Genomic DNA, 26,938 nt, shown 5'->3' with positions numbered 1-26,938 from the left:
CGCAGCCTTCCTACGAACGCATAGTGTCATGGCTGTTCAGTTGATTCAAATGCAAAAAAATGACTTGAGGAAGTTTGTTGAATATTGTTACTCTTTAGTAGAATTATATTAAAATATTTTCAATTTCACAATCAATCGATCGCCATAACTAGCCTTAAAACTGTAACAAAATCATCTTGATGGTGTCACCGAGGGCTAATCGTTTTTCCATGTTGTACAAACTATAATTGGTGAAACATGCACCGCTGCCTATCAGTTCTAAGGCATCTGAATTATTAACCCACTATTAAATGCAAACATGTAAAACACATTTTTCATGGGCCGTAGAACACGTTCCGGTTATGTTGTACTATTTAAGGATTTTTATTTATTTATTTATTTTTTGCAATGAAGAATGGCTGGTACAATTATCGCTAAAAAAATTAGCGGGCAAAAACAATATTTGTTTCAAAAACTAAAAAAAAGAACAATGGAAATTCGAGTGTAATCAGCTTAAATCAATTTAAATTTCATAGACCTGCGTTTAGAATCATTTTGAATATTGGCAAAAAGTTTTTTTTCGTTAAATTTTTTTTTCGTCAAATCTTACATTCTTTCAAAACTAATGATTGCAAAACAACTGAACTAGTGTAAAAAGCATTCAAAACACTTTTTCATAAAATTTTTGAGATTATGGTTTGTTATTTTCCCTAACTATCGCATTCTTGGAAGCGATGTGTCTTTGATAATAGAAATATAAAGTTGAAAACAACATTGAATATGTTCAGCTCAGCAATATCACTTTTCAGTCTGCTTAGCCACTAATATTATGAGCAAAAAGTTTTAAAGCGCATGTTATGTACATGTTTGCGAAAAATATCCGGTCTTCCTTGTTCGTTAATTTAGCCTTGTTTCTGCGTTGGATTCAAATTTCCATCCGAAACTAGTTTTTAAAAGTTCGACACTCACTTGAACTGTAGTGTAGCTCTACATTAACCACCGCCTGGATTCGAAGGTTAAACTTTCGAATAGATGCACTGCAAGATGAGCATCGGTCTGGTTAAAATTGCCTCCGTCCATATAATAATTATAAGCGCAAAGGTGAAAAAAAAGTTGTGAAAAGTAAGGATCTCACGTTCTTCTCGGGGTCGTTTCAAACATGTAAAAAACTTGGCAGATGTTGTGGGAATAGTTTGCACACCATTTTTTTTATCAGTCCACGGATCCACGTTGTGTCTGTTAAATTTTCTAATGACAGAACGTTTCATCTCTTTCATCTTGGAGATGATGATGTAGCACAGAGCTGTCGTGCAATGTTTACTTCTTAATTTTGTGCATAAATCTGGTTTGCTAAAGAGGTAAACATTTTTCTTCATTTTGCGAGATTTTTTAAAATATTTTACTTGGTTTCAAGAATGATCCTACATACAAGTGAAATTATAGTCGGTTTCTTTTGTTTTAATTCAATTGAGTATAAAAGCAATCGTTTTGTTTTCTATTCGAACGGAAATTTCTCGTGTTTCAATTCATTACATCTTTTATTATCTGATATAGGAAATAAACTATTGAACAAGTAATTGTCAAAGAAAAGATTTGAATTTATATGGAACTTTATCAGTATTCTAAACAGAAAGTAAAATTATTTGTTTTATATAAAAGTTAGTAGCTATGTTTTCATTTTAAGTTACATATTGTCTTTTTCCTTTATTTGAATTTCATGGTTGTTAAGTAATCATTATTGTTTTGTTTAGGATCAACTTAAAAAAAAAACCCTTCCATTTTGTGTCTTTAACTTGTACTCATTTAGTCGCTAAAATTTCAAATAGCGCCATAACACTGACTTTGCGTGAGACATATTGCTATTGAAAATGTAAGCGGCGATTTGTTTACTGAAATAAGGCCAAATTTTATACAAGCTTGACACCCTTCAAAATCATCACACAGAAATCAAGGAGCAAACAAAATAATTGAAAAATTAAATCATCATTAAAAAACATAGAATTTTTGGACCACAGATCTGAAATCAACGTACACTTAAGCGAACTAAATATTAGCATGAATTCACTGATATTTAAAAATTTTTCGGTAGAAGCATAACTGCAATAAATTTTGTGATACTTCTTGTTTCAACTTTTTGAAAAAGAAGGTAGACTCATGGTGCTCTCGAGCAGGGCATAGGAACAAAAAAATGAATGCAACTTGTTATCGCACGACAATTTTTGAAATAATGACTAACTGACGATTGCAAACTAATTTTAATTGCACTAATCGTTCAAATATGTGGAACAAATAAAATAATAGTTTCCGAGTTACAAAACAAATATAACAAACAAGTATTTAAAGCAGGAATCGTGGATTAATACAAGGAGACTTTGCATCAATAATAAATCACATATAAAATATCTTTAAAAAATAAAACTGATAAAAAAACTGATCATCAATCTTCTACTTCTAGATTGTGATTTGATCTAAAAAATTTGTCTCGTCATAAATTCTATGAAAATTTAAAGCAAGGTTTTTTTTTCACATTTCACGATAACACTAATAAAAGCCCAGAATTCATTTTCTTGCAGGCCACGTGTCAATTCATTCGCCATCCACTAGTTAAAATCTTCGGCAGAATCAGCATTTTCACTCTCACACTTTTCAATCTGCTCAATTGATAAAAAAAACCTCGCGAACGTTAAAATTTCAACAACTTTGATGCTAGTTCTTCTTTGACCACCGACCGTTTCCAAGGGGGAGTAAAATTTCACACTTCCTCGGCCGAGAATGAATCGCGTCAAAGGCGATAGACTGTTGGCAAAAGGTGCTCCATTAAGCAGACAGTTTGATATTCGCATAAAATTTTACTGCAACTACTGCACTTAATTATAAATTCCACTTCATCGTCATCAGGAAAAAAAACCGCGTCGACAGAATAAAATTGCTGAAGTAGGATGTTGAATCCGTTGAATCGAATTTGATTTGACGAAGGAACAAGTTTGGACTCCGAAAACTCCCTTTTCCAAAAACTTGTTAATTTACTTTTGATTTAGTTTTGTTATTAGAATAAAGATGGGCACAATCTTTTTTGGCAACCGAGACACGTGTGTAACTCAACATATTCAAAAATCACTGTCCCGTCGGCACTGTCACAAAGTCCTAACACAAGAATTTACACAGCACAGAACAGTCACTTTACACTTTTGAAGAACCCGAGGCTGCTCGCGATTTGAACGTCTGGTCGGCACCGAATCCCGCGGCTAACTGAACTGCTCGGCGCAGCTGGAAGGAATCAAAAGTGTAAAGTTTTACTTTTTGCCCTCTCGTGTGCTGTCTCGATCGAGTCGCTTGGTTTGGATTTTTTTTATTTTTCTGTTTGAGTAGCAGCAGCAGCGCGTAAAGCACGCGAACTCAGAGGGACGAAGGTGTTGCAGCGTTTAGCCGTATCCCATGCAACAATACACGGGAAAAATGTTGCGTCACGTCGCGCAGAAGAATTCGGAGTTATGTAGTGTATGAAATAAAATAAATCAGAAATTCAGTTTTTCACATTCCAAATATTGAATAATTCATCGTAAATTTATGTATGATGGTGAAAATAAATCATCTTTTTGTCTTTAATTCTGGTAATCTAGGAACAAAAACCATATTCATAATAACCAGAACTCACCGTAATGCCGGCCGGTCGGCAGCTGAGATCCTTACGACACACTCAATCCACAACAAGGCTTGATAGTGTGTAAGTATAGAAATGGTAACTCTTTCTACGCCGCGTAAGGTTTCATTCATGAAAACCGAACCAGCTGAGCGTGAAAACGATTGCGGCGAGTGACTCGGGACGGAACACGTGGTGTGTGAGAAGGTATTGAATCAAAACAAAACGGATCTCAGTGGTGCCGGCGCATGCCTCGTTGTATTTGTGTGTATATCTAGCATTGGTACAAATTGCGCGTGAATTTCGAAACGATACTAAACATGCGTTTGAATTGTTTTGCACACGTCATTTTTACTTTCTTTCCTTTCGAAACAGCATCATAGTCACTGATTTTCATCAGATGAATTTCAAAGAGTGATTGCTTGTTGGGAGTCTGCCATGTGTGCGTATTAAAGTGCACTGCATGCGGTCAAAAAGCTTGCAAATATTAAAAGCACATTATCAGTGCGGTTGGTAAATAGAGCGTACAGATTTTTTTTATGGCAGACGACACTGAGATAAGCACCAGTCATCCTTGAGAGGAAATCTTGTCGAATGAGATTGTTTGCTACTTTTGAATTGGATTCGGATCCGATTGATGCTCGAATTGGTTCAACTTGAACGGAACAGAATTTGACGATTTTAGTCAATCTGTTTGTGGAAATATCTATTTCTTTCAGTTTATAACACCATCAATTTAGTTTACTTGCATTCTTGTTCTTTAGAATAAAACGACATTAAATAAAAATTAAAAACCGACACCCACCTCTCGTCTTTCTATGCTGTTCACGTGGTTTATGGATGGTCCTGTATCGTCTAATAAATTTTGATTAAATTTGGAACAAAAATCAAATTATTCGCTCTACAGCATTGCCTTGGCGTTCTCGATTACGAGATTCCTACTGTCTACCAGCGACTCCACCGAGACAGGACCCAGGGAGACGACTCCTACACCTGGACTGAGCTAACGACCTAACCTTTTTAGGTTAGTCCGGGGCCAACATTCACTTCCCGTCCGACGGAAGGCGTGATCAGACAAATATCGTCTCGAAAAATGCCACCGGGACCGTCTGGGATCGAACCCAGGCCGACTGGGTGAGAGGCAATCACGATTACCCCTACACCACGGTCCCGGCCCTTTGGAACGTTTTATTTAATTAACCTCAATTTTTTATACAGCCCTTGTTCGCATTCATGTCCCATATGCATGACTGCATGCAAGCAGCATCACTTTTCGGTTCTTGATGCAGTTTGGTTCAAAATGTCTGGAGTTTTTTTTTTGAAAACGTCCAATAAACCAAATTTCCAGTTTTTGCTTTTTGGGTGTTTTTGAAACCGCCTTGGGTCAGGGAAATTGAAAACACACAAAATGCAAAAACTCAAATTTTGGTTTATTGGATCTTTAAAAAAAACGCCAGATGTGCTCTTTCAGCAAAACTAGAAACTTTGTACTTGTACTTTGTTCTAAAAATCTGGAGGAAACTCTTTTTTTTCGCGAAAATTTATCACGTAGTCTTATGTGTGGGACGAACTTGTATTGCATTTTCTCAGCTGGCTGTTTTTGCATATGGGACATTTATGTGAACATGGAAGATAATGAAGCATTTAATTGCAAATTTTTAAATTTAAACATTAAAAGTAACTATTCAAAGTGAAAGTGGTAAGAAAAACAATGACTATCGTAGTCACCACGGATTTTAAGACAACAATTTTTAACGAAACAATTTTTTAAGCCACTGATGAATTTGTTCTAATAAAACGGACTTGAATATTGTGTTGCCTACCCAAGTACATATTGAAAAAACGTGTTGAAATATTTTTGAAAAATAGATTACTCCTTTCCTCTAACTATCCCCTATCTATTAGTAATTTCGAAGGTTATTTTGTAACTTTTTTCCTTCCCCTGCTCAATTTGTTCTCCCGTGTACCAGTAAACTCTAACACCGTTTGAATTAGTCAGCTGTTGAAAGGTACCCCATATCTCAGTTAGGTTAATTACTGCACTGATGTTTTTGCCAAAACAATCCAATAAATAAAAATGAAATTAAATGAAATGAAAAATAAATTCGAATCCTATCAATGGCACCCCGACTTTGCAGTTTTCTTAAATTGTATTATTGCTTGTCATGGTACTGTTGACGATCTGATTGAATGAAAATGTGAAAACTTATCTAAAAATAATAATGAAACAATCCGTAAATCCGTTTCATACAAACGTTAAAAATGTGTCATACCAAATTTCTGATGCAGATAATTTTGCATCCGTCCTATGGATTTTGTATTGGAAATACACACAATCAATTTTATTTAGCCGCTTGACAAACATTATTATTTTTAAAATACAGTTCAGACTCGAATCCGAAGTTTCAATTATTCGAAGGTTTACATGGGACTTCGGATAATAAAATCACGAACAAAAAAAAGTTTTTCGTTTTTTTCTTTTTCTTGCTTTTAATATAAAATTCGTGTTCTGCGACCCCATTTTAGTCAAATTTGAATACTATATTGCCATCTTGGATTTAAAAATTCTAAATAACTTTAGCGTAGTTCATACTTAAGCTCGACAATAAAAAATAAGACAACAACAAAAAATCGTGATTCGATTATGCGAAGTGAAAATTTTCCGAGGCCTTCGGATAATCGAGTCTGGACGGTGTGTGTAAATTTAAGTTATTTTGAAATTTTTCAAATGTAGTCCAAACATTGAAAGAAAAAAAATCAAATTATTCGCTCTACAGCATTGCCTTGGCGTTCTCGATTGCGTGATTTCTACTCGTAACTAGGTGTCCGAAGGCATTATTGTTGAGGCAATTGCAAACCTCTTTTTACACCTTAGCTTCCATCCACCCCGGGATTCGAACTGACGACCTTTGTATTGTTAGTCCAACTGCCTACCAGCGAGGCAGGACCCAGGAAGACGACTCCTACACCTGGACTGAGCTAATGACCTTACCTTTAGGTTAGACCGGGCCCAACATTTACTTCCCCGTCCGACGGAAGGCGTGATCAGACAAATCTCGTCTCGGAAAATGCCACCGGGACCTTCTGCGATCGAACCCAGTCCGCGACTGCCGACTGCCGGATTGCTAGAAAATGTTTTGTAATTTGTCGCAAGAGAAACGGTTCTAGCCATTGGTACCAGCAAAAGGGACAAAGTCATAGAAAATTTTGAGTGAAAAAGTCGGGGGCATTTTTCAAGGGTAGACATAAGCTTTGGAACATATCTCTGGTTAGTTTAAAATACACCGTAACAGCCATCGAAACCTCCGACACTTATTTGATTTTTTCTCTGAAACAAACCAAACTACCCAACAACGCAAAGAGCATTTAAAGGACGTATAATTCGTAAATTGAGCGAGAATCGATCAAAACGGCATTGTTTTAAACTGGCATTTAGAATTCTAACATGTTACCTAGACCCGCATCTTAATATTAATTTAGCAAAAATTTACGCTGACTTGCATAGTCACGCCCAGCAAGTAAAAATCACACTTCGGGTTGTCTGACGACAGTTTGACGTCGTGGTGTTTGTTCCGTTCGTCCGGTAATTGCTCACGGATAAATGCCTCTACCGTGTAGGCTACCATTTGGCGCCAAGCAAATATCCTACATGTGCAGAATAGGGTGACTTCAAAGATTTTCCCAGGTTGAACAAATTTTGTTTCAGTTTCGAGACTGTGATAATCCCTGGACGCCCTATAGTATACGCAAAGTGCATCATGCGGAATAGATGCTCTCATCATCAGCAGCGTCCATCCAACCATGTTAAAGATGAAGAGGCGAGGCATATGGGATAAATCTGTGTAAATATGGAAAGTTCTTATCTAATCTGACGAGAATTCCTTTGGCCACTGTGGAGCTGTCTTCGGCGGAACGCGGCGCGGTTTCGCGTTCTGCCTCTAGTGTTTCAACATATGCGGATGAGAGCACTTTTCCCGTCGTTACCCACTGCTAGCCCGGATAGTCGACGGAACACGAGGCGCGCCTGTTGTTGAAATGTAACTTTTCACTTAATTACAAGTCAGCAGAAAAATGTGCGCTCCTTGCACTTTGCCAAGTACTCTATCTATCTTTGAGTTGACCGTGTATGGCTTACGATAAATTTAACCAACTCTGGCTAGTAGCATTGGCCCTTTGGGTGTCTCATATTTGATTATGCCAGCAGTTGATACCTGAACGGTGGTAGAACCTTCTAGTGGAAAGGGAAATGCTTTTATGATGGTCTTCGCAGTAATTGCACTGCAACACCAAATGTATGGCGAAAGCGTTCTGAGCGATCTCAAGTGGTCTGATACATCGTCCAACATTCCATTTGGTTTACCCATCGTTAAATTTAAGAAGTGAGAGAGAAACGTTTAATTCCTATTAGAATGTGTGTTTTTTTTAATAAGAACCTATCTCGTCAATTAACGAGTTAGAATATTTCATTGACATTGATCGAGCAACTTGATCGCGCGTCACCAGTAGCGTTACTAGAGCAACAAGGTTCAAGCAACGGGTAATAAATTCTTAATCAATCTTGATACCGGGAGCCAAGTTCGCTTCTTTTCGCCGCATGTGGCCGCCGGTCAGGAACAATCAACCGTGCAAGATTGTTTCGGTTGATATGCTTGCTCTCCCCCTCCATAGGCGACCAATGCATCAACTCGACGTCGTCGTGCTATCTTGTCGCACCCGCCATTTTGACGTTCCGAGAAAAACGCGTTTCAATGTTTGACCTTGAATAAACAAAAACGAAAGCACACAATGTAAACAATAACAAACACATTTTGTTTGGCTGACCATTCTGTGCATTGTCCCGAAGTTTGGTTGAAGTTGGTTGCTGGAGTCCCGAGTTATAATTATAAATTTTTACAGTAGTCTAACTTGTACGTGCGTCAAACGCATCCTGACCTGAAATCCCTTTGCCCTTTGTCGCACTTACATCAATTTTCAGGGAGTGACAAGATAGCACGACAAGATTGAAACTACTTTCATATGAAAAGTGACAAAAAATTTCGGAGCTTTTTTGGTTTTCATTGAATATCTCAGGATTGAAATCGAATTTTGGGGATCTGTGAAGGTCAAAAGATGAGGCATTGTGAGCTGCACAAGATGGCGTTCTTAACTCAATTTGGCCCAAAATGCACGTACGACAAGTTAGCACGACGGCGACGAACTGCTGACACTACTCACTCGTGTGCTTTTAGAAGAAATCACATCTTTATAGGCGGCCACATTAAATTTACAGCGATTGGAAAATATTGATATTGAGTTTGTATTTGCCAACGATTCGAATTTAAAAAATATTATTCCAGAGAGAGGCTGAGAATTTAAAAATTATCTTATTATTTTATCAAATCAAACAAAAAATATCTTAAAATATATTTATCTATTATTACTTAATTTTTTATATATACAATTCATATAAACAAAAACATACCCAAAACCCATACAATTTTAAATCATTAACAATATCCAACCCATCTAAAAAATAAAATTTTCCATAACCTAACCAAAAATCCACACCAACAAAAAACCATAATATCCCACAATTATTTATCTCCCAACTTAAAAAACAAACCACTTCTCCTTTAACCAAACCCTTAACACCACACTTCATCAAAACCTCACAAATCACAAACAATTCCTATACTAATCCCATAAATAATACAAATCCCAACCTCTAAATACCAAACTATTAATTTCCTTCTCCCTATTTCCAAACTATTCCTAACTATAAATTTCTCTCCACCAATCTAACTCCTTCAAAATATCCCCCCCATCTTTTCAATACCTAACATAACTTAAAAAAACTATTAAATAATATAAAAAAACCTATCAACTAAATTTGTTTTATTCATGTTCTAAACATACAAACTGCCGCTTTTTTCCTTCTAACTTTTAAATGTCCTTCGCCCCCCGGTTCTCGCGACAAATATGCACTGACTAATTTGTTCCGGATTTCGTCCAATAGCACCTCCCATTACAAAAACCACCTCTTGCTTGTGCGTCCTGCCCGCCTGGGACTATTTGATCAACAGACGGGTTCCCCTAATACAGACCTAAAACTACCTACATACCAAGTGTCCACGTGGTTTATGGATGGTCCCTTACTAGGCGAGAGCGTTACCACTAGGCTACGTGACTCGGTCAAGGAATCTTATTGGATTTAAAATAATGTATAATATTAGATTTCCAATCATCCGAACTACGTTCAACCAATCTCAAACGAATTGCATCCCAGAGAGCGCGCATGCACTTTTATCCGCTTGGCGGTGCAAAATTGAAATAATAACGCTCAAGTTTCCATCGCGGTGACGCTCTGGAACAGATGTTTGAAATTAACCTTGAGAGAATTCGCGCACACGTTACTCTAATATGGCTAGCGATAAGGAATTTATTTTATACAAGTTTAAATATAGATTTTGCGTGCGATGCTGTCATTCTGGCCAAGCCTGATGGCGGTCAAGCCAACATCACCGGGCACAGACTGCATCCAACAAGCATATTGTACGTGGAAACAAACAGAATTGAAATAAATTCACATCTCGTTCCTGCCAGCCTTTTTTCTCTACTCGTGACCGTTGCTGCTGTGATTTGTGAGATGAGTATGCAAATTAAAGTTGGCAGTCGAGGATTTATGAACAACGCTGAGTTGCTGCTGGAATCAAAAATAAATCAAATATCTTGCGTTCGATAGATCTGTGTGGACAAACATTCACCACAATGTAATTAGCTGCTGGAATACATTCCCAATTCTTCGATCAGAATTTATATATCCGTCATAAATCTTCACTGCGGTAAATTGCTCTTCCTATGTCCAATTGGGGTAGGGTTTAGTTTCTTCTTATTGCAGATTATCAGCTATATCAATGAATTTTGAGACATTTTGTCTTGTCGTCGGCTGTTTTGCCTTTGGCTTTTATGTGACCCATTCTTCCGTTATTTGGCGACGTCACGAACGTCGCGAATAAACTTTTGTATGCTAAGGTATATACAATTTGCATGTCTAATAATTTTCATGCTGCTCAGAGAAGTTTTTTTTTAATCAAGCTTTAAAATTCCTTGGCAAACAAATGAAGGCACAATTGGTCCGCCAAAAGAAAGTTGGAATGCGGCGTTCTGCTTATCTGCTTTAAATGTAACCAGTTTAATAAATCATTTCAACCACGCGCTGGGCTAAACTGTGGCTCATTTTGTTTCAGTACCTGGTAACGGCAAGCAACAAATTGGATGTCTTTCATCAACTGCACAAACAGTAAGGGCAGAGAGCTGGCTACCAAACAACAAAGACAGAAGATTCCTTTCACGACGATGACTTTTGCTTCCAGTTGTGTAAATGTTGGCAGTTTTTTATAATGTAATTATCGATTAAATAATCCAAAGTCGGTAAGGAGACGACGAACTATTCACTCGGGATTGCCAATGGTGGTAAACGAAACCTGCGGTGGTTGACAAATTTTTCCCCCTTCTGAATCTGGTAAGTGTTATCAAATAGCGACAAACTTTTTGAGCCGAGGGAGCGAAAGTGTGGAGGGAAAACTTGTTATGCTTGCGGCGGAACTGACCTACCTACCATTTGCTCATAATTTTTGTAAGCAGAACTTTCATAAATCATTGATGTTATGTCATTTAAATTTTACTTCAATGTAATGTTTATTATATTATCTACAAATTGAAAACCTTGGTCGTCTGAAGTTAGCGTATTAGTTCCACTGTGTTACTACAAATGGTTATAGAAACTTAGGAAGATGTTGCAACGGCGAAGAACATAATTGCGATCTGCCTCTCCACTACGAAGAAGACCTCGTAGCGCGGTGGTAAAAAGTTAGGTTTCATCCGTTACGCTCCTGATGAAATCTGGTAAAAATAATAAGTTGGTTGTTTATTTGACGTGATGATGATCTAATCCGACAGTAGAAGTCAAAAATTAATGTTTATTTTTAAAGTATCAAAAGTTTTTCAGTAAAATAAAATCCGAGTTTTTATCTATTCGAATCGACAAATACCATTCGATATTATGCTGCAACAAAGGGTCGGGGTGCGATGGTCTACAACGATGTGCTGCCCTTTAAATTTTCTGTGCCTTCATTAAGCAAAAGCACTTGCAGATGAAGACAAGAGTGGATGCGAAAGTAAAACAACCCGGCAAAACTGGGCAGCACTAGAAATGTAAATTTATGATTAATTTGGTTTTCCCTCCTGCTTTTTTTTTTGCAATCCAAACTCAAAACCTGGCAGTACGAACGAAAGAACGCAAACAACCGGGATGTGTATCGTTGTTTTACTGCACGATTGCTTACCCTGTCTTGGAAGTCCAGTCCTCGTGGTGGTGGGTAAACCAAGCGGAATGAATTTTGTAAGATTTCACCATCTCTAACTCTCGAGCACAGTATCGGTCCTTTTTTCTAGGATGATGTTCGCGTCCCGCCCGTGTGGATCAATCGGACCGCGCACTGGACTCACAATCCAGAGGTCGCCGGTTCGAATCCCGCGGCGGGCGCTCTAAAATTCTTTGTGTAAATATGGGTATTCGGCGCCGTCGCTCCGTGCCATACTTTCATACACTTAGGAGCCCAGGGCGGCGAAGTCCTTGTTGATAAAAAGGAAGACACTAGTGGTTGGTACTAGCAATGGTGGCCGACAGCTATAAAGTCAACTTCGTTTTTGTTCCGTTTTGTTGAATTCAAGCTGTTTGCATATGCCAGCAATACCCCAAGTAATAATTGTCATTTGTTTACATTCATAGGTTAAAGTATCGAAATAATCGAGAACTCACGGTAGTTCGAATTGTTATTTTTCGATGTCTTTCTCCTGGAGTTTTATTTGATTATCAAATTGAAGCCGTCTAGCTAGTCCTTGCTGAATAAAAGGACTCACTTTTTGACGACTTTCTATTTTTTACTGTCAGTCTAAGGTCGGTCACGATACAGCAGAAAACGCCTTGGGGGAAGCGCGCATAGACAAACAATTAAAGTTGGGCAAAATGAACTTCCTGTCGGCTCCAGTCAGAGTCTTACCATGGCACAAGCCATAAATACAGGCGGGAATGGTTTAAAATAATATAGTTTATGCACGGATTTGGTTCGGTCTTGCGTGCCATTGTTTATCAAATATCTGATCATTATTATTATCGAATTTCACGATTTGGCGTACACAGGATACAGGAATTTGACTTTGACGAACCAGTTCGTTTGTAGAAGGCAGCAAAAACAGGCATAAATCCGGAGAAATTACATCAAGGTACCCTTTGTTAAGCAAAAGAGTATGGAGACACAGAGGGATATTTTCTGTAGATACAAAAACATTAATTAAAAAAGTTTTCCACTGTGTTACGCACGCAGATCTGGTAATGCTCTCTTGATCTATCTAGATAGGAACCCCAGCAAGCTTATAGTACAAAAGAGCATACCAGCATCGACCTGTTGAAAAAATCTTAGCATTATTGAGTAAATATGTTATAGTTGACCAATGGATATAACAATAATTGTTGTTTAAATTTTAAACATTTTTAACTTCAACATGGTCCTGCCAAATTTCCGGAGCAGCATTTGAAAGGGACGGTACAGTCATCCCTCATATTCGGAACAGTTTACAGATCGGCCAATGTTCAAAAAATCATAGAAAATCGACAATTGAACTCAATGATTCGCTTTTACCTTCATTTGAAAGCTTTTCTTGCGATCTTTCGAATGCCTTATCGAACAACTGAAAATTTTAACTTTTATATGACCGATTCTTAGCGAAGCTACACCAAAATGTCACATTTTTCAATTTTCAGTGTGATTTTTAATATGAAAAAAATCATTTTTATTATGATGCAATAATTGCAATGTGCTTTAAATGCGTTTTCTTACCTTAAAAGCCAAGAATATTGACCAAATGTGGTATGCAAACCATTGAACGGGAGAGGAGTTTTTTCATAAATCTGCTCCTTTCGTTGTCCCGTCACGAAAAGAAATGGCTGGCAAAAACTCAAATTTCAACCAATTCTTTCAGTTCAAGGAGCAAAAGATTCGTTTTTCAATTTGTGATAATGTGTAGAAGAGCAAAAGTTTTTAAAAATCAAACTGGCAAAACTGTAGCGATTTTTGTAGTGTGCCTTTTAAAAGTCCATTTTTACGATGTTGTCCCGTCACGCTACATTTTTATTTCAGGAGAAGCACAGGTACTATATGGTTTATTCTGCATGATATTTCTTTTTAGTAAAATCAATTATCTTTCCAAATATGTTATAACATTGGAGGGTTTCTTCTTGTATTTTGCCACTACAGCCAACACGCTTAAAAAAACTTGGATTTTTTTTGAAAAGGAGCCGAAGAATCGGTCATATCAAGTTTTTCAAGGCAAACTTTGACCCTTGAAATCCACAAATTCGGAACACTTTTATCTTACGGATGTAAACAAACTTTGGATCTCTCCACATAACCTTCGGACGCCTAGAAATGAGCAGAAACTTGCAACCGAGACCACAAAAGACCCGGGGGTCGTTAAAGTGGATTTTTTTGCTTTTTTACGGGTGGCGGAGAGACAGATTATGCTCTTCGCCATTGCCTTTCTTATTTTTAAACCCTCTGGTAGTGAAGCGGTGGAACTAACCAATGAACTGCTGGACTGCATAGTGACGTGGCGTTACATCGTGCTGCCATCTGCTTTTTTTAAGTGCAAGAGTAGAAAAGTGCTGAGTAATCGTCTAAAAATAGACAGCGTCCTATCTCTCCCAGCAAAATGAAGTCGATAAAGTAGTCGGTTTCGATGGAAAAAAGTGGAAAGCGTGGTCTAAAAATAGCGACGCCATCCACCTATGGATGGCTGGTCATCTTTGCATTAGGTTTTACAGCATGACGTCACGAGCGCACACGCACACACATTTTTACTTAGACACATGCACGTGCAACAAATGTAAACAGTGCAGCCGAACTGTCAAATTTCTAACCTAAAAATCGGCGTAAAACCTAATTGCAGGTGCCAACGGATGTCAGTTGTTTTGCCACTGAATTTTAGAGGAATTTGGTTTCGGTGAATCTTCAATCAAATGATTTTAAATAATTTTAAATAACTTGAATAACATTTACTGGGATTATCTGAGTGTTATTAGAAGGATTTACTATCGGTTGGTTCATAAGTTTACTGAGTAGAGTTTTTTCTTCTTAATGCTAACCTTTATTAAACTGGTTTCTTTATCTGGGTCAAGTAAAAAGCACTGAAAATTCAGCCAGAAACGCGCCGGTTGGCACTTTTCGAGACATGTGAACTCCCTCTATTCATATTAATTACTCAAACCAATTAGCATACTATACATTATGACGGAGCCTTCAGCAAGGCGCGAAATTTTCTTCTGGTTCTCGTTTGGTTCCTCCCCCGTCCTAATACTCAGATGATGATGCAAGCAAAATTTACGATGCGACTTCATACGCCCGGCTAGCCAGCGCAACTGCATCTCGAGGAAACGACCGAAAAGGAACAGAAAAGCGAGTGTGTTTGATCTGTGTCTTATGATGAGGATCGCACTTCCAGTGTGTTTTGCATAACGTCCTTTAAGGGCCTGGACGTGTTTGCCTATTTCCTGGAAGGCCAACATTCGCTGTTATTGACATCATGGAGAATATTAAAGTTGGCTTCAAATCATTGATATGCAAAGGGATTTTTTTGTATCGGAATTAGCTTGTGTTAAAAAGTGAAAAGGTCCTTATCGATTATTACGTCAGAATTAGACTTTTATGTTCTTTATTTGATAATTCAAAATCCACTTATAACAACTTATTATGAAAATAAATCACTTTAGTAGATAACGAGCTTAACTTAGAATCCAACTGGTTCAGCAGAACAACATCATTACCCGTGTATGGTGTACTCTTTGACCACGCTAGTTCTCAATGGCAAAAGCGTCCAAGTTTTTGCATCATTTAAAATTCCTTCATAATATTTCATTCCTTTTCATACTCTGCCAGAATCCCTCGTACGATGCGAAGTTGTTTGGCGATGTCGGTCGCCGTTTTTTGCTTCGCTGGTTGCCCTTTGCCAGTGCAGACAACAGCCGTACAACTTCGAAGCTAGATCACCAGTGTCAGCGGCGGGAGAAAAAACATCCGCAATCGAGAGTCAAAGCTCAACGTGCGGGGGACGATGATACTCGCTCCGCATGTGTCCTCTCGGCGCGTTGCACAGTAGTGGCTAAAGTTCCGTTTGCCGCTCGGAACAACGTTGGTCCGACCGGGATCTATTAATATTATTCGCGTCTCCGGTCTCTCCCCCCACTTCGCCATCAAACCACTAACAACCAAGTCGGCATCCATCGCATCTTAATCTCATCGCTCGCGCGCTTTCTAGGTTAGGAAATTATGGAACAACTTGCCCTGGCCGCCGAAACTCGCAGCAAGCAAAATCGTATCTGTATCGTTTCACAACGTATACACAGAGTGCTAAAAAGGACGGGACCAGAGCATCCATCGAAGAGGAGCGAGATGGCTTACATTAGTCGCACAGCTGGAGCCCTTTTTGCCGCTCCGAAGAGGGCGTTTCAGATTCAACGGGGCGGGATTCCGAGTGCGAGAGTACAATCATTTTCTGGCATGGTTTACGGGTTTTAACTTTAACGACGTTTTTTTTTTGCTGTAAACCCGACAGTTTGTATTTTTTTTTGTTGAAGTATGTTTAAAGTTTGATAATGTTGTAACTTAATTTTTTAAAAGGATATATTTAGCATTAATTTAATCAATTCTTTCATTTTTTTTAAGTAACCCTGAAGGAGATGTAGTACCAAGGCTCAAACAGCAGTCGCAAGATTGCTTAATAGGGTGGGTACGTTTTTCAAAAAGTTCTCGGATTAAGTTTTAGTATGGTTCCCCTTGTAGGGCATGCCCATAGGGACTTTCATGCCAAATATCAGCTAATTTGGTTGTAAACTGGCTGCGCGCATCAGGGTTAAAGTTTACATGGGAATTACTATGGTAAGTTGGAACTTTTTGTTCAAACGCTCCTACAGGTCTGGGAAAATCACGCGCCAACTTCTGGTATGGTCAGGCCTATGGGGAATGGTCTGGAGAACACTTTTCCCGAAGAGAGCATATGGATTCGTTGTCCCTAGACCTGGCGCATCGGCAAACAATCCGATGTCTCCGGAATCAACGGTTTTCCCTCAAAAAGCATCAAATTTTCCTTAGCATGCTATGAAAGTTTGATGAACACCGCGACGCCATACGTCAGGCAGCTACCACGTGGTTGAAATATTTGCAAAAAAATACAAATTTGCTATGCAAAGATTCTGAATTCGTCTAAATAATATCAGGATTACTCGAAATGATCATTTTCTAGTTAAAAGAAGGTTTGCCATTGAATATTCCAGCCGTTTCTCATCCACGTGGTAGCTGCCTGACGTATGGCGTCGCGGTGTTCATCAAACTTTCATAGCATGCTTAGGAAAATTTGATGCTTTTTGAGGGAAAACCGTTGATTCCGGAGACATCGGATTGTTTGCCGATGCGCCAGGTCTAGGGACAACGAATCCATGTGCTCTCTTCGGGAAAAGTGTTCTCCAGACCATTCCCCATAGGCCTGACCATACCAGAAGTTGGCGCGTGATTTTCCCAGACCTGTAGGAGCGTTTGAACAAAAAGTTCCAATTTCCCATAGTAATTCCCATGTAAACTTTAACCCTGATGCGCGCAGCCAGTTTACAACCAAATGAGCTGATATTTGGCATGAAAGTCCCTATGGGCATGCCCTACAAGGGGAACCATACTAAAACTTGATCCGAGAACTTTTTGAAAAACGTACCCACCCTATTGCTTAATGTATCCCAATTCGCCTCAGATGACGGTACCATTTTGTTTTACTGTGCTTCTATCCTTAAGATCAACAAAATACTTTTTATCAAAATGTCACTTGAATTAATGCAATCTCAAATCAAATGTTGAAGCCAAATTTGGATTCGCAGTTGGAGTCGAAGTCGGAGGCGGTGTCTGTAGTGATTTTTTTTTGAGAACACAGAGTCGCTAAAAATTAAGTAACCGACTCTGCAGCCTTGCTCAAACATTTCCAAAATTATAATAAAGTTCCCCAAGGAGAGGGGAGGGTTTGAGGGCAAAAAAAATAAAAAGAAAAAAATGAAAAAAACAAGCCTCGGTTTTAATATTTGAATGAAAAGAATGTTTTAAATGCATTATACACCTGTCCACTGCCCCTGATCACATAAATGTCCCATATGCATTTTCATCGTTTTTGAGTTATTGATGCAGTTTGGTTCGAAATTGTGTGCTCTTTCAAAAGAGCCTATAACATCCAGTACTTTGTTCTAGAAATCAGGAGGAAATCCAGCCTTATGTGTGGGACAAACTTTAAATGCGTTTTTCTCAGCTTGCTGTTTTTGCATATGGGACATTTATGCAAACATGGGTAGTCCAGTTGTCTTGCAATCATTAGTTTCCTAAATATCTAAGTATTGACAGCAATTTTTTCAGGAAAAAATAATTTTTGTGGTGCTGTACATTGGATTTTATAAAAAATTTGATTTCTATTTTTAGTGAAATTTTTAAGTTTTCTGAAAAAAAAAATTGTTTTATCCCCTGATTTTTCGAACCAATTTTGAAAGGGGGCGGGAGGCGACATAAGCTTTGAAAAATATTTGCAACGGCCTTAGTTAACGTAAATTCAGCCATTTCCCACAAAAACACCGTGTTAGGGTCCATAAATTGCAATTTCCGTCGATTTTCGCATAACTACGCGCCATTGAATCCGATTTTAGCTGTCTTTAGCGCAAATGTATGGTTATTAGATAGGCTGGTAAGGAAAAATAGTTTAATGTTTCACTTTATTCACCCACGAAAGAGAGAGGAGGCAAATCACGCAAAAGAAAATCGCTCCCGAAATTCTCCAAGAAAATCAATCTGCTGATGATTTTTGGTGATTTTCCTTGTCAGCACAACTTAAAATTATTTATTTCGTTTTGTTAACACACATTGTCCATCTACAAAATGTGACAGGTCATTTTTCGACGTGTGACGTTTCAGTGTAGCAGTGAAAAAGATGTTCAGCTGAATAATCAGTCATTGAAATCGAACCCTGGTGACGAGTTCGCTGGCAAACTCGGTTTGCTTTTGAACCTTCATTCGTGTTTGACCTTGAACACTGTTCTGTTTGAAACAGGGTTCGTCGGGTTAGCCGAACAATTGTTTGAACTCGTGTTTGCACATTTGTCTGAAACAAATGGGTTAAGCAATACACGAGCTTTAATTTAGCTTTGACAAGTTATTTTATTGAAATCCATGTCATTTTTCAAACAGAGTTTATTGTTTATTCGTCAAGCTTATGTAGACTACTTACAATTTTCTTACATACTAGATATTATTTCTATTGTACAGATTTTTTCGTAGTTCCGGTTTAGACATGTCGAAATGTATGTACTGTGAATTTTCATTATAAAAGCGCATCATTTGATTTAATGGCGAATTTTTTAAATAATTTGTCGTGTATGCAGTTATTCTAAAAAGTGGTGAATTTCTAAGAGTACGGCTTGGTTCATGAATACTATTGCATGTTACTGAAAATAATGCTGCTGACTGTATGCGTTGAGAAATAATGTCGTTGATGAAAGAGAGCATGGCAAATTTACGACGTTCTTGTAATGATTGTATGTTTATGAGCATGCAGCGTGCTTCATACGATGGGAGAGGAAATGCAGTCCAGTTAAGTTTACGTAGTGCGTACAGTAAGAATTGTTTTTGGACAGATTCAATACGTGCTTGGTGTACGGCATAGTATGGATTCCAGACGATACTACAGTATTCCAAGAGTGGCCTGACATACGTTATATAGAGTAATTTAATAGTATACGGGTCCTGGAAGTTGAATGCAAAGCGCTTTATAAAGCCTAATGTACTTTTTGCCTTGTTTATTATTGTGTTATAGTGTTCTACAAAAGTTAGTTGTGAGTCTAGGATGACACCTAGATCACGTACTACTTTGCATTTTTCTACTGGTTGGTTTCCTAATAATACTGTTATGTTTGGTGTTTCATGTTTTCTGCTGAAGGCAATGGAATTACATTTCTTTACATTCAATTGGAGTAGGCTTTTACTACACCATGTGTAGAAAAGATTAATTTCGTTTTGGAATACATGACTGTCATTGGCATTTCCTATTTCCATATACAATTTCATGTCGTCTGCATATACAAGTACGTTAATTTTTTTAAGAATGAAGGAAATGTCGTTTACATACAAGATGAAAAGAAGAGGTCCTAGATGGGATCCTTGCGGAACCCCAGAGGTGACGTGAATTGATTCCGATAGTACATTTTGGAAGCGAACAATTTGTTCGCGCTTAGTCAAATATGACTTAAGCCATTCCAAAAGATTCGGTTGAATTCCAATTTTCTGCAGTTTGAAGATTAATAATGGTATGTCGATTCTGTCAAATGCCTTACTAAAGTCTGTGTAAATTGCTTCTACGAAATTGCGATTATGCATTGCATTCAGTGTAAAATTTACAAATTCTAAAAGGTTGGTGCTAGTAGAGCGGCCTTTAAAAAAGCCGTTCTGTTTACATGTGATGCGGTTTTTTACTTGCTGAAAGATTTTTTCATTTATAATAGATTCGAAAAGTTTTGGAATGCAAGACAAAAGGGCAATTCCGCGATAATTACGTATGTCTGATTTTGGGCCTGACTTGAAAATAGGCACCAAAAAAGACTTTTTCCATGTTTGTGGGAATTTTCCTGTATTTATTGACATGTTGAAAAGATGATGCAGTGGATATGTCAATTCTTCTGCAAGGTTCTTTAGGAATGCAGGTGCTATTCCGTCGGGTCCTGGTCCTTTTGATGAGTCTAAGTCCTTCAATGCCTGGCGTACTTCCGTTTCTGACAAAGAATTGACTAAGACGTCATTTGGAAATTCTGGTATATATGAAAAGTAGTCGCGGTCGCGGTCTTCTTCGGAAAATGAGGTGTATACTTCTTTGAAAAATTTTGAAAAAAGATTGCAAATTTCTTTTGAGTTACTGCCTACATTTTCGTCCAGTTGCATTTGCGATGGGAAGTTACTACTTTTGGATTTGGATTTTACGTAATTAAAGAAATTTTTCGGGCATGATTTGACTTCAGATTCGACTTTACTATTATATTCTTCGTTGGCAGAATTGAGTGCAGAAAAAAAATGGTCGGAAATATTCAGATAATTCAGAAGATTTGTGTCATTTGTATTGTTTCTGTATAGTTTGTAGGCTTTTTGTTTTCTATTTTTTAAATTTCTTAGTTGTGGAGTGAACCACACTGGGTATTTATTGCCTGTGTTATTACGTCGTCTTCTTCTAGTAGGTACGGTTTCAGATGTTATAGTGTTAATTTCCGTATAGAATTTTCCTACTAATTCGTCGACATTTCCTTCATTATTAAATAAATTTTGCCAGTCAATTGCAAGTAGTTTACGTTTGGCTTCTACAAAGTTTGTTTTATTGTATTCCAGGACTTCTTCATATTCCCAGTCAATGGGCAAAGTGTTTTTATGGACATAAATAGAATATTCAATTGCTGTATGGAAGACTTCATTCTTCCAAAGGGGGGTTACAGATTCTTGTACATGAAAGTCTTCAATACAGTTAGTGAATAAAAGGTCTAAAAATGAATTTCTTTGGTTTTTTACATGATTGATTTGGAAAAGTCCATAATTTGCAATATTGTCAAAGAGAAAATGCAAAGTTTCATTTTCCCCAATGACTGGGAGAAGAATTGCTTCATTTTCTTGGTCAGATATAAATTCGACTTTGCTTTGATTAAAGTCGCCATAAATGTGAAGTTTTACTTCCGGTTCCATTTTTGATGTTATGATTTCTACTGTTTTAAAGAATAGTTCATACGACTGTTTATTTGCATGGTCCGGCGGAAAGTATACTGATGCAAAAATGTGTACTTGGCCTGCAATAGTGGCTTTGGCCCAGACTTGTTCAAATTGAAAATGTTTTTCAGTTACAATTTCTTTTGGATTAAGTCTGGCATTTATGGCTAAGAGGACGCCGCCTCCTGACTTTTTCTGACTGAGATTTAAATTTCTATTGCCTAGGAATACAAAATAATTGTTTCCAAAAATTTCTTCAGGGTGGACGCTTTCGTCCCAGTTAGTTTCAGTTCCAAGAATAATGTCGAAAGAATGTGAGAGAATGTTTAAAGAAATTTCCTTCATTTTGCCTGGGCTTTTCATGCGATTGAAATTCTGACAATAAATTAGAATTTCATTCGCATTCTGTTGTTCCGTTGAAGAAATTTTTGGAGACATACTTAAATTATTAATAGTACTTACTGCCTCTTGCGAGGGTGTCATTTCTTCTTCCGTGTTAGAAGGCGTCAATGCTTGTAAAAATTCGACGATGTAGTCGGCAGGTAAAATTTGTTGGCGGCTTCGCGCGAATGCTGCAGGTATTGAAGTCTTCTAGTTGTTACATATTTCCTGTAGGTTTCCAGGTCGGTGAGGGTTTGCTTAGGTGAAATTCCAATTGTTGAGTTGTATTCCATGAAGATGTTCATAAGATGTTCAGGTTCAGTAGGCAGGCCATTGGATGCAAAAAAGACATGCATGCTGGTTAGTGTTAGTCCGTCTATGCAGACGTCCGGTTTTTGGTCCTTCAGATACGCCAAGTATAGTCTGAGATTGTCATAGACTTTAATTTCGCGGAGTCTGGCCAGCAGGAAACGGCCATCGCCGACTGCAGACTGTTCAGTTAGGCGTACTATGGGCGGCTTCATTGGGTCCAGACAGAACATACTGTCTGTTACTTCAGGAGTTTGTGATGACGTTTTTGCTGGCTGCGGCGTGGTGGCGTTTAGAGGTGGGACGATTGGCGTTTTTTCCTTCCGGTAGGGGTTGATGGTTTCCCCTTTTCGGAAGTTGATGAAGTTTGAATTCGATGTAGTTGGAGGTTGGCCAGAAAATTCGACCCTTGCCTGGTCTAGAAGTTCCTTGTCGGACAATTTGGTTGACGAATGAGTGAAAAAGTTGCTGCTACTTGCGTTGTCCTGGTCGAATTGATTGTCCTTTAAGTTAAAATGTGGCGTACTTGGGTTTCGGCCTGCGTCAGAGTTGCAGTTGGTCTGGTGCTGTTGCCGACGAAGATGTTGATGTGATTGTTGTTGCTGCAGGTGTTGCTGTTGCCGGCGTTGCTGATGATGTTGTTGTGATTGTTGTTGTTGCTGGTGCTGAATTTGTTGACGATGTTTTCGGTTGCGGCGACGTGCTTTTTCGGCTTCCTTTTCCTGAAGACGGCGAGTCCGCTGCCTGGCGTCGAAGTCGGTCCAGTCTGGCTTCCAAATTTTTTTGCTGCCGATAAGTCGCCAGCCAGATTCGATTTCCAGTACGGTTTGTTCGTTTAATTCTTCTGCCAGTGATTTTTGCCGGACTTCAATTTCATTGTCTTGCAGTTTATTGATGGATGAAGTGAGGGCCCTCACTTCATCGTGGACTGCTAAAATTATGTCCGAGGGGCATTTTTCTGCTGAGGCAATTGTTTTAATTATGTCATCCCGGTGGGATGACGTAATTTCCTGGATACGGCAGAATGATTCAGCGAGTTTTTGATTCTGGTCCGAGGTGGTGTCTTCAAATGCTTTTCTGACTTCGTTTAAGGGGAAGTCCATTGCCGGTGCCTGTGTTAATACTGCCGAAAGTATTCGACTTGCGATTTCTGCAGATTTCTTAATTTCTTCCTGCAGGCCTATGATTTTATTATGCAGTTCATTAAGGGCTTCTTGGTTTGTCTTGTCATTGGTCTTGATGTGAGTCAAGATCATATGACTGCCTTCTAAATGATGCTGCATTATTTTTCTAATGTCGATTTCCATATGTAGGTTATTTCGACAAAGGCTGCATATAGGAAGTACATGTAGTTGCAAGTCGTCTTCGGAGCCACGCTTGACCCCAATACAGGCTGCGTGAAATTTTCGATTACAAATGCCCGTACAGTTCCAGAGGTATTGTTGGTCGAAGGGTGAAGAGCACGTCGGCACATAGCACTGCATTTTGCTTACGTTTGTTAATAAGTGCACACGCGACGCGCGACAAAAAAAAATAAATATGTTTACGTTTACGTTTGTGGACTGGGTCAGTGAAGGTAAATAAAAATAAAGTGTAGAGCGAATTAAAAAACGCGTCCGTCCGGTAAAAAGACTCAACTGCAACTCAACAAACAATTGTTGTTCAAGAGTTCAAACCCAAAGTCACCAAAGCTTGAAACTCAACGTGAACTTGGGTTTGTGTTCGAACATCCGCACAAAAGAGAATCGGAAAAGAGTTGCTGTTTGGACGCGGGTGACAAAATTTTGACAGAAGTTCAAACGATGAACGGTTCGGCCAATAGAGTTATCTAAGCCCGATCTCACGCACACTACCTTACCATTTGCTGGCGACCACGAATTTTAACCTAAAAATCCATCGTGTATCTACACGCAATACATGCGCACGTAGATAGCTCTATAGAGTTATCTACATGGGCATGTATTGCGTGTACGTACACGAAAAAGATTGAGGTTAAATTTTGTACCCGCCAGCAAAACAAATGGGGCGCTAGTGTGCGTGAGCTCGGGCTTAGATAACTCTATGGCTGGTTTTTTAGACTCCTTCTACCGATCCTTCGCGCGCGAGAGGGGAGAGCCATGCTCCCGTCGGATTTTTTCTCTTGATGAACGTCCAATGATTTTATGTTGATGATGATTATTCCATCGCTGGGTCTGAAAATATTTTTATCGGATTCCTCGGGTAATTTCACATATTAAACGAGAAAATTACGAAAACGGGAAAAATCAGATTTTTTCACTAAAAATGTGTTTTTTTGGGTGGAGAGAGCTACATTGGCTTTGATCGTTCAGTTTTCACAGCGGCGAGTTGGCCGTGCGGGTTAGGGCGCGGAGCTAGTAATCTAGATATAACTATCGCCGGTTTGATATTTTTCTGTTATTACAGATATTTTTCCCTACCGTCTGCCAGATGTAAATTTACACATTATTAGAGGTAAAATTAATGTTTTTTTTCTGACCTAAAAGATGTACCCCTTTTTAGATGTAATTTTACCATGATTTTTTTACTGTGTGGTACAAAGTGACATTTTGACAGATTCTTTTGAGAAATTTCGTGTATTAAAACAGTAGAAGTTTGAAACTTTTTGAAGCTAAATGAAGTTGTAGGCCAAAGCAAGGTGAGTTATAGAACCACAATTCCTTTCAGGAAACTTTCTTTGATCAATTCTACACGGAGAAAAAAGAGTTCCCAAAATCGTGAACAAGCGCTCATGAAAATGGGAACCACGAACAAAGTGTTCAAATTTCATGGTACGTTTTTCAAAATTCTAAAAATCGTATAATGGGATTTGAACACTTTGTTCGAGGTTCCCATTTTCATGAACGCTTGTTCACGATTTTGGGAACTCTTTTTTCTCCGTGTATGTTCAAATGGTCATATGAATGTTGAAAGAAAGTGTGTATAATCGCCAACAGTTTGATTCAGCCATAGTTCAAGAAAAAATATATTTGCAGATTTTTGAAAGCATGGTGTCACTTACCTCGTGCCGGCGGAGCCTCAGTCGGACAGTCGATCTCGTCCGTGCCATCATCGCAGTCTTGATGGCTGTCGCACTGCTTTGATTTCGGAATGCATCTTTCCTGATCGCAGCTGAACTCGTCGTCGGAACAATCTGGAAGAGAAGGCATCGTTTCAATATTTCACTATTACAGAGCGGCTTGCAAGGAAAAGTTCACGACAAGGTATGATTTGCGGTTTAGTATATGCTTGGCTTCCATGACATTTTTTATGGTAATTGTTCGATGCTGGCAGACTTATGAGAACGCAACTTGGAGATGAGATACATTTCTCCTTGACGGGAACCATGATCGCTGGAAAGCAGTTTTATGTCAAAAGCAAATGGGGGTAAAATCAAGCGACAAAATGTTAGGTAAACATTCCAGTTATAACGCAGAAATCGAAAGACAAGACAAAAACGAAGTGAACAACCTCTGACATTTTCCGGACAACTAGCCGGATCTTCATCTTCGCCATTGGGACAGTCTGGTTGGCCATCGCATCGTTGTATATCACAGATGAACACGTTGGTTTTTCCACATCGAACTTTGTCGTCCCCACGGCACAAGTCCTCGGTTGGGTCGTTCTTGTGAGTCGATGGTGGCAGTGCAGGTTGCGTTTCAGTTTCAACAATGATGTTATCATCATCGTCTTCAAGATTCACGCTGGACACAGTGTTAGCTCGTTCGCTTATGAACGGTTTTTCGGATTCAAAATCTGTATCGATTGACTTGTCGGTACCTGGATCAGCATAATCTGAATGGAGAGAAATACTCTTTTTCATTTTCTCGATTCTTTGAATGTAAAATACAATGAAAGCTGTATATTTTTTTAGTGCACTAATGAGTTATTATGGTCACTGAATGTATTGAAAGTCAACTTTCAACTGGTTATGAACACTATTATGAGTTATAAGTATCTAGTTCATATACCTGTGTCGGTGTAGTCTTCGTCCAATATACCTATAAAATTTAAATAGAATTTGATAAATTGTTCGTAACTACTGTACATTATATTTTCGTCAATTATATGTACTTAAATCTTCTATATATATAAAAAATTTCGACGGTTTTGTTCGAACGCGAATCAGTTCAATACGGAGCGTCGGATCGAGGTGGTCTTTGTTGCGTTGGGTTCGTATAAGCCCAAGGAAGGTTCTTACGCCAAAAAGTTACAATTTTGGCCACTCTGGAACCGATTCCGGAAAGTCTGCAGATTGTATGGGAAAAGTTACGTAAAATAAAATTTTGATCACAAGAGGCTGAATAAGCAAAAAAGTTAAAAACGTCAACAAACGAAAAAAAGACAGAACAAAGTTTGTCGGGTAAGGCTTGTTGTAAATAAATATTGTATTGTTCTTTGACCTAAAAAAAGCAAAGCAAGTCACTTTAACGACCCCCGGGTCTTTTGTGGTCTCTGTTGCAAGTTTCTGCTGATTTCTAGGCGTCCGAAGGTTATGTGTGGTGAGTCACCCAAAAATTCTTTTACGCAAATGGACCAACGTTTGACTTCCCCATCCAAAAAAAAAAAAATTAAAAAAAACATAAAAATTGAAATTACAAGCCAAGGTTTCAACATTTTAATGAAAAAAGTGTTTCAAAATGCATTTTACACGCGTCCAATTGCATTAGTTTTCAAAATATCGATGTGTTGACGGAATTTTTTTTTCGCGACATAAACTTTTAAAAATATTTGCAACGGCCTCATGCGACGAAAAAAATAAATAAATAAGAAAAATTAT

The 26,938-nt window shown here is 38.3% G+C and overlaps 1 protein-coding gene across 15 annotated transcripts in view; it reads right to left on the bottom strand.

The window, feature by feature from the left end:
* LOC120431125 (sortilin-related receptor-like) overlaps nt 1–26,938 on the bottom strand; it is a 150,868-nt gene that overhangs the window by 53,558 nt on the left and 70,372 nt on the right. For 14 of the 15 annotated variants that reach the window (XM_052706728.1, XM_052706734.1, XM_052706733.1 and 11 more), the window contains exons 6-8: nt 26,130–26,159; nt 25,630–25,953; nt 25,181–25,312 (exon numbers count right to left, since the gene is read on the bottom strand). In XM_052706728.1, coding sequence (XP_052562688.1) covers nt 25,181–25,312; nt 25,630–25,953; nt 26,130–26,159 — 486 coding nt within the window. The remainder of the gene's footprint in view (nt 1–25,180; nt 25,313–25,629; nt 25,954–26,129; nt 26,160–26,938) is intronic. The other variant, XM_052706731.1, reaches the window with a different exon arrangement.

Source organism: Culex pipiens, chromosome 1, assembly GCF_016801865.2.
Source record: "Culex pipiens pallens isolate TS chromosome 1, TS_CPP_V2, whole genome shotgun sequence".
Lineage (NCBI taxonomy): Eukaryota > Metazoa > Arthropoda > Insecta > Diptera > Culicidae > Culex > Culex pipiens.
This window is presented reverse-complemented; position numbering and strand designations above follow the sequence as displayed.